The following is a 15,977-nucleotide window of genomic DNA, read 5'->3' as shown; positions in this document are numbered from 1 at the left end:
TAAAGGTAATGCTTTGTGGAAAACCATGCCACAAGTTTAGATACAATAAAATGACACATTAATTTATAGTTTTTTCCCAAGTTCTTCAGTCAGTTTTATATCTTGCTTCTAAAAGCTTGACCCTGAGCTCCTACCTTGATAGTACACTTTCATTTTAGAGTTTTCCCCAGCTTTTGAGACAAACAGATTAAAAAATAAGTCTGGTCTTGAGAATGACTGAAAAATGCCCTTGATATTCACTAAATAAAAATGGATTTGTAAGTAGGAAGATCTAGTTTTAAGTTTACTTTCTAGCCATGCAAGTCTACTCATGTTATATTACAAAAAGTTCTAAGATAGACATTTGTGACAACACTTTATATATATATATATATATTTCTAATTTCAAGCTGATTCTAAATTTTATTTATTGCTTCACCATACTTAAGTTTCCAAAAGCATTAGGTATTAAATTAATGCTTCACTTAAGGAGTTTATAATTTAATGAGAAGGGGTAGAAGGACAGATATGCAAATAACTATGATAAAAGGGAAAAGGAGATGAATGCAAAGGAGTGGCTCAGGCAGTGTGGTATGAAAAATCTGAGGGAGAGATGACTTTCATGAACAGGGTAAGGGGACGGTTTGCAATGGGGGTAGGAGGAGGTCAGAGTTGTCAGGAAATTCACTTAACTTATCTCTGCCTCAGTAGTTTCCTCATCAGTAAAATGGGAATAATAATAACATCTACCTACCAGGTTACTGTCACGACAAAATGAAATATTTGCAAAGTGCTTTGTAAACCTTAAAGTGCTATAGAAATGCTAATTATAATGAAGAAGAATAGCATAAGACTAGAAAGGTTAAAAAAAAAAGTCTGATTACATACAGCCCTGAATGCCAGGATCACATGATGTTAATATCTTAATTGGATTTTAATGATTTTAGTCATCTAGTCATATTTTGAATGCAGTACCCAATAGGGAGCCATTGAAGTTGTAGAAGTAGAAGAGTAATATATCATAAGTATACTAGCAAAAGTACTCAGTCAAACGGTATAAAGGGTAGATTGGACTGAGGAGGAAATATCATAGACAACACAGGCAGTTAAAAAGCAATTACAAACGTCCAGGTGAAAAGATATTAAGGGCCTGAATAAAGGTGTTGCAGTGGAGTTCATTCTAGGGAAAGATCTGAGATACTATATAGGTAGAATTAACAGAATTTAGCAACTAACTGGATGTTGAGATTACCAATATAGAGGATTCAAAGACTGCAAGATTACCTGCCTGAATGACTGAGATGATGGTCAGACCACCATCAGACAGAAAGTTAGAGAAAGGAATAGGTTCCCTTTTGTTTTCTTTCTTTCTTTCTTTTTTAGAGGGATGGGATGTGGTATGAGAAAATGATGATTCAGTTCCAGATTTGATTAGTTTGAGGTACCAGTAAAACATTCAAGCAGAGATGTACAATAAGTAGTTGAAAATGTAAAACAGAAGATCTGGGAAAAAGTTGGGAGTAGAGATAGAACTTTGAGAGTAGTCTGCATAGAAGTGATTACTCAAAACATGAGAATGGGTAAGAAATAGAGAAAGAGGAAAGTATCAAGGATAAACTTCTAGGAAATACCCATGTGTAAGGAATGGAAGGACAGTGAACCAGCAGAGAGTCAGAGGAGGAATGGTTAGAGACGTAAGAGAACTAAGAATATAGTATTTTAAAAGCCAAGAGAAGAGATGGTGGAACAGCACTAAATGGATGCAGAGAAGTAGATGAGGATAGAAGAGGTCATTAGGGGCCTTAATAAAGACATTTCAAGATAGTACTAGGGGTGGAAGCCAGATCACAAAGAATTGATAAGTGAGGTGTGGTAGTAGGGAAGTAAAGGCAGTATATGTAGCTTATTCTTCCTAAAAATCTGATAGTGAAGAAGAATAAAGAATGATAGTTTGTAGCAGGATCAGGGAAAGGGCTTTTAAGGACAGATAGTTTAAATTAAGAGGCAGGATAAAATAATGTAGAGTCAACTTTAAAGCCAAGAAAATCTTGGTTCAAGTCCTGTCTCTGACACATGCCTGCTGTCTGACCCTGGGGAAAGTCACTTACACTCTCAGTTTTAGTGTTCTAAGCAATTCTCTATAACTAAAAATTGAAGAGAAGGTGTCAACCTTTATCAGTAGAATTTCCTCATTCAGAAGTTCCCAACAAAATCACAGGTCTAGCCCCTTTCTCTACAGGCTAAACTAGGTTAGGCATATTTGTAGGTTGAGGGAAGAAGCAGCCAGTAGAGAAATAGGAGGGAAAGGGAGAGGGAGAGGAGAGGAAGAAAGGAAGGAAGGAAGAGAAAGGGGTAAGGGGAGAAAGGGGGAGGAGGAGGGAGAGAGAGAGAGAAAGGGAGGAAAACAAGGAAGGGGGGAAGAGGCAGTGGAAGGGAACAGAGGGAGGGAGAGAAAGTGGGGAAGGAGAGGGAGAAAGAGAGACTGTTTGACAGAGTAAGGTCAGAGAAAAGATCAAGACAGTGTATCCAGAGTACAACTTTAGCAAGGAGAATCACTCTGAGACCAAAGAGAAAGAGAAAATAAATTAGGGTGCTGAGTAGTCAGGATGAATAAATGAGAATTCAATTCAAGTATAATGATGTCAATATTCTCAGTAAAGTAAGAGGTAGTATCATCTACTGAGAGTGTAAGAGGGGAGTGTATATTTGGGACTAAAGGGAAGGTATGGAGAAAGAACAGTGTTGCATATGATAAACATAAAAGCATAAATTAAAATAAGTAAAAGGATTGCAGTGCAGCAGTGAGGCTAAGTTGATGATAAACAGCATAAAATTATGGTAAACTTAGCTTCATTTTGTGATATCCTTAGCAGCTTACAGCAGGTCAGAAGCACAAGAAAGAGAAGTACATGGAAGAAACTACTGACTAGAATGGTAGATGGTTAAAAGATTCAAAGGTGGACAAAGCATCATTAAGAGAGAGGGAAAAGGAATAAGCATTTATATAGCACCTACTACATGCAAGGCACTATGCTAAGCACTTTACAAATGTTATCTCATTAGATTATTAAATTGGTAGACTAGAAGGGTCAAAACCTGTAAGTATGAAAGGAAGCCAGAACAGGGTTGACAGGCTGGAAGATACAGGAAATTCAAAGACCAAAGGTCATAATGAGGGTCAAGAATAGGTCTGAGAAAAATAAGAGAAAGGGAAACTTAGAAAGACAAGAGACTATGGTGAGAGAGGAGAATCTCAGACTTTAGGATGCATATTTTAGGCTGAGTACTTTCAACTGACAGTGGGAATGGAGGTATTCCTACTCAAGTGAGTGGCTGATGTAGAGCTTAAGGAGAAACCAAAGGAGTTAAAAATTTCAAGAAAGTGTGAAAACAATGTAGTCAACATACACAGTTTCTCAGGATGATGGTAGGGAAGATGTGAGCCATGTGTTCAAGTCATAATGAAAGGCATGAGCATGATAGGAGACTGGTTAATGAAAGTGACAAAGATAGAAGGAGGGCAGTTATAGTCAGCTGGAATAAATTTCAAAAAAGATGTTGTTAAGTGACAATAGTAGAGCAAGCAAAAGTACAGAACTGACAGTGAGGGAGCAAAAGGCATATAAGAAATATTCTTATTCTGAAGAAATTCTGAATTAAGAAGGGGGAAAACAGCCAGCATTAAAGAAGCCAGCCAAAAAAGTGGCTCAGGGGAAAATCAGATTTCAGGTGGTGAAAGGAAATAGGTTGGAAGATATGCTGACAACCTAGAAGTGGGGGAAGAAAAAGAAAGTAGAAAGATGTAGCATAGCCAGAAACTACCATCATACCATGTGCCTTGCCTGTTCCTTATCAGAATTTTAACCAGGGGAAGCAGAAGAAGGGAGAGAAAAGAAGAACTGAGTGGCAGTTACTAACCCCATGAGTGACTAGGTCAAGTTTTACAATCAATAGTTGGTCACTACTAGCTTTCTGGGGACTCTTACTCAAAAACATTCATAATGAAGCAAAGAATAAAAAAGCAAAGTCAGTTACCCATCAGTAATTCATGTGCTGATGACATAAGATTCACTAATGCAACAAGAATTTAAGTGCCTACTACATACACAATACTAAAAGATGCTAGATGGTTTTCCAACTTAACATTATTTCTTCTGTCTTTAAATTTCTATAGCACTTAAAAACACTGCTCAATTGGGCTCTTAGCATCTCACGTTGTTAACTACCTACTTTATATATTTATATATCCAAGACTTACTCAAGGAGAGAGAACATGTGTTCTATAATACTTCCTTTTTAATTCCCTAGTAATTGGCGGAGTGATGGGCACAAGATAGAGATAGATGTTCAATATGTGTTAAACTGAATAGCAAGGAGGCACATAGAAATATAATCATAATATCACAGACATAGTGCCTGTCATAATAATAGCATACATTCAAGTCTAGTTAATTAAAGACAATGAATGATGTCTCTAAACAGAGTTGTGGACACTATTTTAAATATACTGTAGGCTGAGTCCATTCAGGATTAGCAGAGTTTTGTTTGCTCTTCACACTACTGTCCTGTTTGATGACTTAAAAGTATGTATGCCATAATAAGAGTAATCAAGTTTCTAAAGACCTAAGAATGCTAGGGTGCAGAGCTGGATACTATAGAAAAAAAATCACTACAATTTTAAAATTAAACAGAGAACAACCACTAAAATAGTATACCTTACCTCAAAGACAGAGATATTATTCTTTCTGTAAATCTCATTAGCAGGAGGGTGGAACCAACCACATTTCTTCATGTGCTGCTGTAGAATAGTTCTACTTTTCATATACTTTAGACAAAATTCACAAAGGTACAACTTAGGCAGCCTGTAAATAAAGATGAAAAAATGGGGCTTTTGATTGATATGGGCCATACTAAATAATAATAACAAGCACCTTATTTTTTACAGGGCTTTAAAAGCTTTCCCCCCTCCCCATATTATCTCATCTGAGCTTCATAACTACCTTCATAAAGTAAGGACCAGTATGTATTGTCATCCCCATTTGAAAGATAAGGAAACTAAAGCCAAGAAAAATTAAATGGCTTGGCTATGTCATATAGCTAATTCATTAGTGGCAGAAGCAAGATTAGAACCCAAGTTTCTTAGTTCTGTACTCTTTCTACCACACCATGCTGAATATACAACCTATTATCTAACAATAGAAAGGAATAGGTTAAAGCCAGCATGGCACATTGGAAAAAGGACTAGACTTGGGAGTCAGAAGACCTGGGTTTGAGTCTAAGGTCTGACAGTAAGCAGTTTTTTTTTAACCTTAGGCAAGTCACTTAACCTTTCTGAAGCTCAGTTCCCTTCATCTTGAAAATGTGGGAGTTGAATTAAATGATTCCTCAATTATGTTCCAGCTTGGATATATGATGAGAGGGTCAAAATATTTCATTTACATATTCCTAGCTATTATTTGATATTTACATAACTTTTTTCTGTTTTTTGGCAGTTTTAAAAATGTCCCTAACGAAGGACACATGTTTCACAGATCAAGGAATCCCAGAATTTTTGTAGTTGAGAGGGACCCTAAAGAATCATTTAGTCTACTCCTCTAATTTTAAAGATGAGTAAACTGAGGCACAAAGAGTGACTTGCCCAAGGCCACACAACTAGTTATCAACAAAACCAGGACCAGAACCCAGTTTTTCTGACTAAGCCAAGGCCAAAAAAATATATCACCTGGTAGCCAACATTCTGGTAATAAGTCTCTCCAAACTTAGTCTGGTCTTCTGATGACAGATGTGCCATCCATTGTCAGACCCATAATCAAAGTCCTTTCAGGGCTTGAACTCCAGTGGCATGGCCTTTGAGAACTTGGTGTGTCACCTTCATACAAGATGAAACACTGGAATAAGGCTTTAATGGAGTGTAAAAAAGAATAGACTCCACATATTTTGAATACAGAGTTAGTTTTACTCTACCCTGGACTCTAAAACTCAGGGTTCATCATTTCTCTTCAAAAGAAGAAAATAAAATCAATTATTCATTCCAAATTATATTTATGAAACCATCATATAACAAGTTGATGCATATTATAACCAAGATAAAATAGTATACGATAAAATTTTTGTTTTTTTAACTGCTAGCTCAGAAAACATTTTCAACATCTAAGAAAAAAAAGACCTGGTTACATATATTAGTGGTATGAAAATAAAAGTAAAAGGGATAGGGATAGGGACTGGGCTTCTTATGTCATTAGCATAGGAAAATTATGAATAAAGAACTCTCTCTATTAATGTAAGTTGACACTTTTTCTGCAATTTATAGCCTAAGAGAGTGAGTGGCCTACAGCACAAGAGATAAGTAACTTGTCCAGGGTCACAGAGCCAGAACTTGAACCCAGGTCTTCCTGGCAGTAAAAAAATAATGTAAAAATGTTAAGCTTACTCAATAATAATGGTAAATAAACTTCAAGTAGCACATTAGAAAAGGGTTTTGAATTTAAAGAATGTGCTCATTTATAAGACATCTTTTTTTAAATTTTAAGGTTTTTCTAAAATTTTTATACTTTCTTTGTCCCCAATATTAATGAATGTTCTTTAAAGTAATAAAATCATATTTTGTTACAAAACAGACATGTCACTAATATAACCTTCTACATATTTGGATTTTAAAAAAAAAGTATTCTTGATCCAGTCTAGCCTCTTACCATCTTAAGTGACTGCTACTGTTATTCTGCCTTATTATTATCATCATCATCATCATTAATTACTGTTGAGTACCTTCTGCATCTTTAAATAATTTCTACTTTTCTTCATTAAATTCATATCCAATTGTCTTAGTCAAGGGTGGGAAACCTGCTGCCGTGAGGCCACATGTGGCCTTCTAGGTCCCTGGGTGTGGCCTTCTGATTGAGTCCAAGTTTTACAGAACAAACTCTGTGAAGTTTGGATTCAAAGAGCTGCATTTGAGAACCTAGAGGGCCACATGTGGCCTTGAGACCACAAGTTCCCCACCTCTGGTCTAAGATATTCAATATTAAAATCTCCAAACTGGCAGTACTATATTATATTACATATGTTTTTCTATGATGCTTTAGTTGTAGTCTAATTTTTTTTTTTAATCAAGCATTCACTTCAAGTTTGAAAAGTTGCTATGATTTGGTATTCCTGAGTAAGTGCAACATATGTTTTGTAAGTATCCCTTATTTTAGGCAAATTAATATAGTTTCTAATATTAGAATCTATCAGAATAAAGTTTTAAAATAATCTTTCAGGTAACATTGGTAAAACTACAAAGCAGACATCAAGTTTTTTCTAAGTTATTTTGTTCTATTTCCGTTTTATGCTACCTCAAATTTCAAGGCTCAGGCTCAGTAAGAGAGTAGAAAGATAAATAACTTATCCCTTCCTCACTACTAACTTCCCTAACCCTAGATGCTTAAAGAACTCATTCATAAATCTAGGCACCTAAAGTGAGCCAGTAGTTCAATTAACTGACTGATAAGTATCTTATAACTATCAGATTACCCTGCTGGAGTCTGAAATAAGTTTCTCTCAAAAGGAAGGGTGAAATCTACAAAGGGCATCATATCTTCATGATGGCTATAGAAACTGATGAAACATACCTTTTATTTTTCCACTTTATTTATCTCTATTCACTTACAGCGAAACCTCAATGTACAATTTTAATTCATCTAACCTTGAAGGTTCAGAAGTAATTCTCAAGAGATGATTTCACTTCTTCAGTATAAAATGTTGCAACCCAGTGAAAAGCAAATGTTTTCCTCTATGTAACTATTAGAAACTTCAAAAAAAAATTTTTTTTTACTGCATTGTGTTTGTGAGAGGAATAAAAAGAACAACTGGACCAAATAAGTCTAAATTTTTTAGAAAGTTAAATCTCAGTTTTAAAGGCAAGTAATTATTTTGTTCTAACTACAAAATCACAAAATAACAATAAAATTGACTTCCTACAGTACACAATAGATTTTATCTTGTTTTAAAAGCTTCAGTGACAACCTAATCCAAAAGTCAATTCATTATTACTGATCCACAAAATTTTTACTACCAAAAGTATTTGGTTCTTAAAATTTATAAACTTAAAAAAAAAACCCATAAAATACTCTTTTTCCCTATCTTGTTCCTTGTACCCTGACTCCTTTTCTCTGTAGCTCCCATGAAATGCCACAGCAAAGCTTTAAAAGCAACACAGTACACAGTAAAGAATTTTGACATCTTACTGGTCTACAGTATAATTTGGGTTGGAAAACACTGTGTTTAAGTTTAGGACCTCCCTCCAGTTTCTGGGTCACATAGGTGCTTTTTGAAGGTTATAAATTATTATTTAGTTACTGAACTAACCCACATAAATTAAAAACGTATAAATTAGTACAGATCCAAAAGATACAAAATCTCTAGCACCAATTGAAAGAAAAGCAGAAAGATAAAGAGGAGTGAGTGAGGGAGGAAGGATCCCCTTATTTATTTTTATCCTGCCAGTTTCCCATTGAAAATGTATTAAATCCTCATTTTTTATAACCAATTCCAATGGAATGATACTGTTGGTCTAAAGAGAATCACCTTATAACCTTCTAATAAAAAGATTTCTTATAGTACTAATACATACAACTGGTTTTTTTTTTACTAGAAAAAACCACCATACAAAAACATTAGGTAACGTGTAGTACTAAAGTTTTTGCTTCTGAAGGGTCATTTCCCAGCAGCTTTTGTAAGATGCGCAACTAGAGTTAACTTTGAATATTTCTAGCTCTATGGAGAAATGTTGAGTGTCACTTTTTAAGATACGTAGATTACTCTAGCTTTTTGCAGAACTCCTGGGATATGGTGGCTCTGAGGAGTCCACATGTGATGTAGCCTCAGTTCAAAAACGATGATGAATCCCCATCCTGAGAAACAAGGACGGATTTGAAGCAGTGCTACTCTTGATTCTAAAGAAGCTAATGGAATTCTTCTCAAGAAGGGTTCTCATCCTAGTACCAAAGCAAGCAAATGGGATGGCAGTGATCTACCCTAATATCACTTGAGCTCCCATCTAGCAGAACTAATGGATTGATAGACTTTCCACTTGGTTTTCACCTAGGCATCTCAAAGCCACCAAGTCCAAAGTGGGGATTATTATCTTTGCCTCAAAAATTTCTCCCTTCTTCACACTTCCTTATTTATACAATGATGGCACTACCATCCTGCCAGTCAGTTACACACCTCAGAGTCAATCTCAACCCTTCCCTTTCCTTCACTTCCTATATCCAATTAGTTGCCCAAGTCTTGTCAATTCTACCTCTGCAACATTCTTCGTATATTCAACACCTTTTCTACATTCCCAAAGCTACCATCCTAATTCACACCATCATCACTTCTCACTGGTACTATTGCAACAGCCTTCTATTTGGACTCCAGGTTTTCAAGAATTCTCTCCAATGTGTTCTCCACACAGCTGCCAAATCGGTATTCCTAAGGCACAGGTCTGACCATGTCACTCCCTTGTTCAAGAATTTTCAGTAACTCCCTATTGCCTCTAGAATAAAATACACACTCCTGAGTTTAGCAGGTAAAGCCCTTCAGCCTGGCAGATACAAGCCTATCTTTCTAGACTTATTGCCTATTATTCTTTCATGTAATCTCTGTTCCAGTCAAAATTACCCTAAACTTGAAATTCCATCTCCAGCCTCTATGCCTTTTTGCCCAGGCTGTTTACTCTCCCTAGAATGCACTCTCATCTCTTTACCTCTATCTCTCAGAATCCTTTAGCATTCTTCAAGGCACAGCTCATGTGCTCCCTCCTATAAGAAGTCTTCCGAAATTCCCCTAATTATTAGCACTCTCTCCTTCCTCAAATTATTATTTACTTATCTTTTTACCTGTTTGTATATGGCTATGAAAATATAAAATAATAAGGAATATAAAGAAGAGGAGTTAGGGATTATCTAGTACAAATCATTCATTTTAAAGGTGTGTAAACTAAGGCTAAAGGCTCAAAAACACTACAACTGGGTCAAACAACCAATTACTGACAAATCTGGAACCCAAATCCAGGTCATTGGACTCAAAGTTTAGTGTTCTTTCCTCTACACCAAGTTGTCTCTAACCTATTTATGATTCCTATTACAGAATAAACAGACTGTATAGGCAACATAATAGGGCAGAAAGAGTTCAGGCCTATGAAGGTCTAATCCTGGCTATTCTACTTTTTAGCTGTTCCAGAGTGGAGGAAACACTGCTAGTACTCCCTTTAGAGTGAGACACGGTGTTGCTTGTTGAAAAAAACACATTAATTTAATCTGATATTGGTTCCCTGAAATGTAACCACTCTTTCCAATACTAATTTATTATTCTGTGAATTTTTTAAAAATTCCAATTCCTCTAATGTTTTTGCATGTTATTGGGCCTGGATTTTGTTTTAAAAGGCAAAATAAATTTTTAAAAGCCAACATTAAGTCCTCAGCATTTGGTCAATAACTTGGAAAGAATTTATCTGAGAATAAGAGGAAAGATGATTGAGAACTACAGAAATACGGAAGGCACTTTCATGCCATGGAAAGAATACTGGATTTGGAGTCAAAAGGACCTGACTTCAAATGTTGACTCTTCTATTTACTAAATGGCATAACCTTGGGCAAGTCACTGAGCCGCTCTGGGTCTACATCTCCTCACCCCTAAAATGAGGAGTTCAGACTAAATGACCTCTGACATCCCTTCTAGCTTTCGACCCATAAACTTACGATCGTGGTAACAAAACAGAATTACTAATCTAACGACTTTTCTCAAGCCTCATTCTCCTTGATATCTCTGAAGCCTTTGGCGCTGCTGACCATGCTCTCTTCCAGACTCTACTCTCTATAGGTTTCTGGGATACCGCTCTCTCCTGGCTCTGCCATCAGACTGCCCCTGCTCTGTCCTCTTGGCTGGATCCTTCTCTAGACCACATCCTCTAACCTGTCCCTCAGACAGGTTTTGTCCTGAGCCCTCTTCTCTTCTCCTTCTATACTGCTTCATTTTGTAAGCTCATCACCTCCCATGGATTTAATTACCTTGTCTATGCTAGTCATTTTCACACCTACCTATCCCTACCCTAACATCTCTGCTAACCCCCAAACTCACATTTCCTGCATTTCAGGCATCTCAAAATGGACATCTTAAACTCAACTTGTCCAAAACAGAACTCATTATCTTTCTCCCTAAACCTTCCTCCCCCCCCCCACCTTCTCTATTACAGTAGAGGACAATACCAGCCTCCCAGTCCTTCAGACTCACAACCTAGGAAGCATCTTCAACTCCTCACTATCTCTCACCCTTCATATCCAATCTGTTGCCAAGGCCTGTCCATTTAAATTTTGCAACATCTCTCAAATATGCCCCTTTCTCTTCTCTGACACTGCAATAGCCTGCTGGTGGGTCTGCCTGCCTCAAGTTTCTCCCCACTCTAATCCATCCTTTATTCAGCCACCAAAGTGATCTTACTAGAGCACAGGTCCTGCCATGTCACTCCCCTACTCAACCAACATCAGTGGCTCTTTATCACCTCCTGGATCAAATACAAAATTCTCTGTTGTTCAAAGACCTTAAATAACGTGGCCCCCTCCTACCTTTTCAGTCTTCTTACATCTTATTCCCTAACATATACTCTTTGATCCAGTGACACTGACCTCCTGGCTGTTCCACAAACACAACAATTCATCTCTCAGCTCAGTATTTTCTCTGGCTGTCCCTTATGCCTGGAATGGGCTATCCCCCCTCATCTCTATCTACCGGCATCCCTGGCTTCCTTTAAATCCCAGCTAAAGTCACACCTTCTGAAGAAAGCCTTTCCCAACCTCTCTTGATCCCAATGCCTTCCCTCCCTTAATTATTTCCTATTTATCTCGGATATAATTTGTTTGTACATTATTTGTTTACCTAATGTCTCTCCATTTTGACTGTAAGCTACTTGAGGAAAGGGACTGTCTTTTGTCTCTTTTCGTATCTCTATCACTTAGCTATGTGCCTGACACATAATAGTTGCTTAATAAATGTTTATTGATTGACAAAATATAAGGATCTTGAATGGTTTCTAAATTCTAGAGCAGGGGTCAGCAAATTAGGGATCAAAGGCCAGATACGGTCCAGTCCATATTTAATTTTAAATAGAACAAAACTTTATTTAAAAATGTAAAAAATATTCTTAGCTCAAGGGCTGTATAAAAACATATAGCAGGGCATATTTAGTCTGTTGGCCATAGTTTGCCAACCTGTTTTAGTATAAAAAAGTCAGAGGTAGAAAAATCCTAAAATCTTAATAAATAGGCACTACTAGGATTAACAAAATAAAAACTGAAGTAGATAAGATGCTGTATTGCATATATTCTATTCTAAGGAGGGGTGTGAAGGTTTCATATGACACAAAAAAGGTTAAGAACTGTTGTCCTAGAGGAAATCAGACTGAGGTTCAAGTTAGAAAGGCAGGTTAGAACTATATTGTGGAAGGGCTTGAATGCCAGGCTAAGAAGTTTGAACTTTATCAGATAACAACTAAGATACATTAAAGGACTTTGAACAGAGTAATGACATAATTAGATCCGTGAAGAAAAATAATTAATTAACCTGGCATGAATACAAAAATACTAATATTAGACGAGAGTAGAATCATAAAGACTGGTTATGAGGCTAGTGCAATAATCCAGGTGGGTAATAATCAAGGCTTATATTAAGATGGTACTAGGAGAAACAGAAAAAAGACTAGTGCAAGAGATATTATAGATTCAGATTCAAAAGGATATGAAAGGATATGAGAAGGGAAAAAAAGAAAAGGGTCAAAGATCATATCAACAATTAAACATGAGAAATTTAGCAAATGGTGGTCCTACTGAGAGAAACAGTGAATTCAGAAGGAATAAGAAGTTTTGAAGTAAAGATAAAAGGCTGATTTTTAATAAGCTGAGTTTGAGATACCAGTGGAACAAACAAGTAGATTTTTTTCTATATTCAATTCAATAAGCATTTATGAAGGACCTGCTATGTGCCAGATACTGTACTAGACACTATAGGAAATAGAAGATGTAGTCTGGGAGTTTTCTGCTCAATAGCAACTAGGTAGTGCAATGGATAGGAGGAAATGAAATCAGGAAGACCTGAGATCAAATCCTGCTTCAGATATTTATCAGCTTAGTGACACTGGGCAAGTTATTTAACCTTTCTCAGCCTCAATTTTCTCATCTGCAAAAGGAGGATAACAACAGCAACCATCTGTCAGGATTATTATGAGAATCAAGAGAGTTAACTTGTGTACAGTGCTCTGCAAATCTTAAAGTCCAACATAAATGCTAACTATTAGAAAGAACATACTGGAAGGGCAAGATTTGTTTTGCTTTTGTCTTTGTATCCCCTGTGCCTAGCACAATGCCTGGCTCAAATTACTTCATAATAAATCTTTATTGAATGAAAAAGTGAATGGATAAATGAATGAGATAGAAATTAGGGAGTCATCTAAATGAAGATAATAATCAAAATCATGAGAGCATATGTGATTACCAAGGGAGAAACCCAAGGAGAGAATACTGGAAAACATCCACTATAGTTTAAAAAAAAAAAAGGTGGGGGGTAGGGACTGGAGGCTGGGAGAAGAATCATCAAAGAAGCAAAGAAAAGAAAAAATTAGAAAAGAAGATCTACAAGAAGAGTACAGTGTCTCAAAAGCCAAAAGAAGAGACAATATCTAAAAGTATAGGTGGGTTAATAGCATCAAATGATGTGCTGTGACCACCATTCCCTTAATTCTTTCCCAGGCTATCATCCGGGCACTGGCTATGCTCGCCTCCTTTCCCTACCTTGACCTCTTGGTAAACCAGTTCATCTCTACACTATCCTCTTCTTGTGAGTCCTTTGCCTTCTTTTCCTATTGCTGATCTTGCCCTGCCAAGTCCAAGCCTTGAATTATTCCCACCATCTGCTGCCTTGGCTCCTAATCACATGCTGCTGAATAAAGTTAGGAAAAAAACACAAAACTGTGCTCAATGGGGTTCATTATGCATTTATGTTACACAAGCTCAACTGGGTCCTCATTGCAGCAAGGCAATCCTTTCACAATTCACTATTCTACTCATCACAGTCGCTTTTCCAAACCTCCCATGGCACCTTCTCCCCTGGCTTCTCAGCTAAGAACCTTGCCTCATATTTTGCTTTAAAAAAAAAAACAAAAAAAACTGAAGCCATTCACTACGAAGTCCCTCTTCTCCCCTCTTCCTCATCTTCTATCATCCAGATGCCTTCCGCCACTATTACCTCCTCCACTTGTCTCAGATGAAGAGGTGCCCCTCTCTCCTCGCATAAGTGATCCCATGCCATCTTGTCTTCACCAGCAAATTACCTTTGCTATCATCTCTACACTTTCATTAATCTTCAAACTCTCCCTCTGTCTGCTGGTTCCTTGCTGCCTACAGGACATATTCATGTTTCCCATCCTCAAAAACCTCACTTGATCCATCCATCCTAGACAGCTATCATCCCATTTCTCTCATTCATTTCATGTCTAAACTCCTTGAAAGGACTGCAATGGGTGTCTCTACTCTCTTTCCTTTCATTCTCACCTTAACTTTCTGCAATCTGGCCTTCAACCCCATCATCCCACTGAAACTTATCTCTCCAAAGTTATAAATATCTCTTAATTTCTAAATCTAATGGCCTTTTCTCAATCCTCATCTTTCTTGAGTTAACATATGTAAAGCACTTTGAAAATCTTAAAACGCATGTAAATGCTAGCTATTAGTATTCCTGACGTTTTTGCATTCTCTGACACTGCAGATCACCCTCTTGAATCTCTCTTCTCTCCAGGTTTTCAATGCACTGCTCTCTCCCTGCCCCTCGTCACTCTTTGTACAAAACATTTCTTTCATTTCTTGATTCTGTGCATTTTCACCAGCTGTACTCCCATACTATTGGTATCTTCTTCCTCCTCATCTATGCCTTCAGGCTTCCCTAGCTTTCTTCAAGTCTCAGCTAAAATCCCAACTTCTGCAAGAAGCCTTTCCTGGGTCTCTTTAACATTAGTTCCTTCCCTATGAGTTTATTCTGTACAAATCTTACTTATACAGTTATCTGCATATCATCTCTGCCATTTAATTGTGAATGCCTTAAAGGCAGGAGATGTTTTTGCCTTTTTTGTATCCCAGTGATTAGCATAGTGCCTGGTTCATAGTGTTGTTTGTCCTTCATTCTCAAAGAGGACCAATGACATCAGGAAGATGTCTTGCCTTGCAAGTGAATTAGCCTCACTCTCTTCTCTGGAGCCATCTGGGTCCGGTGGCAAGATATAGATCAGGATGACTAGAGATGGCCCCGGATAAGTCAATTCATAAATATTTGTTCACTTGTCAAGGACTGAGAAAAAAACTAGACTTGGTGGTACAGGGAAATAGTTAATAACTTCTGAGAGGGCAGTTTCAGCATAGTAGTGCGTAAGTACTTGGATTTCAACAGGTTCAAAAGGGATGAAGGGAAAGAAGTATAGGCATGAACAATGAGGAAATGGAGTCACAATTATAGATGACTTTTGAAGAAGTCTAGTTGTGAAGGAGAGGTAAGAGATTTGGTCACTGATTTGGGTAGAAGAGTTGAGAGAAAGCTTTTCTAGAATTAGGAAAACCTAACCAAATTTGTAGATAGATAAGAAAAAGGCAATGAAAGGGGTGGGATAGAAGAGGTTTAAAAGAGAGAAAATTACTGTAAGAGTAAGGTTTAATTTGTTGTAAAATAGAAGTAAGATGAATTAAACTTCCTGAAACTGTATATAATTAAAGTAAGTAGTAGAGAGCTGAGCTCAGGCTAGGTGAGGTGTTCTGTAAAAATATTTTTTTCAAAGTACATTTTATCCAGGAACTCAAAGTACTTTTCAAATAATAACTAATTAAGCTTCACAACAGTCTACCGAAAGGTGGTTAACAAAGCAAAGAAACTGTAACATTAACTGTTTATATAGCATAATAAAAAGTCAATAATCCTGCTACTTCAAATTTATTCCCTAA

General features: G+C 36.9%; 1 protein-coding gene across 3 annotated transcripts in view; it reads right to left on the bottom strand.

Moving 5' to 3' along the window:
- Positions 1 to 15,977, bottom strand: part of KAT6A (lysine acetyltransferase 6A) — a 151,539-nt gene that overhangs the window by 28,073 nt on the left and 107,489 nt on the right. For all 3 annotated transcript variants that reach the window (XM_027865162.1, XM_027865164.1, XM_027865163.1), the window contains one exon: positions 4,700 to 4,841. In XM_027865162.1, coding sequence (XP_027720963.1) covers positions 4,700 to 4,841 — 142 coding nt within the window. The remainder of the gene's footprint in view (positions 1 to 4,699; positions 4,842 to 15,977) is intronic.

Source organism: Vombatus ursinus, unplaced genomic scaffold (genome assembly GCF_900497805.2).
Source record: "Vombatus ursinus unplaced genomic scaffold, bare-nosed wombat genome assembly UNPS02014778.1, whole genome shotgun sequence".
Taxonomy (NCBI): Eukaryota; Metazoa; Chordata; class Mammalia; order Diprotodontia; family Vombatidae; genus Vombatus; species Vombatus ursinus.
This window is presented reverse-complemented; position numbering and strand designations above follow the sequence as displayed.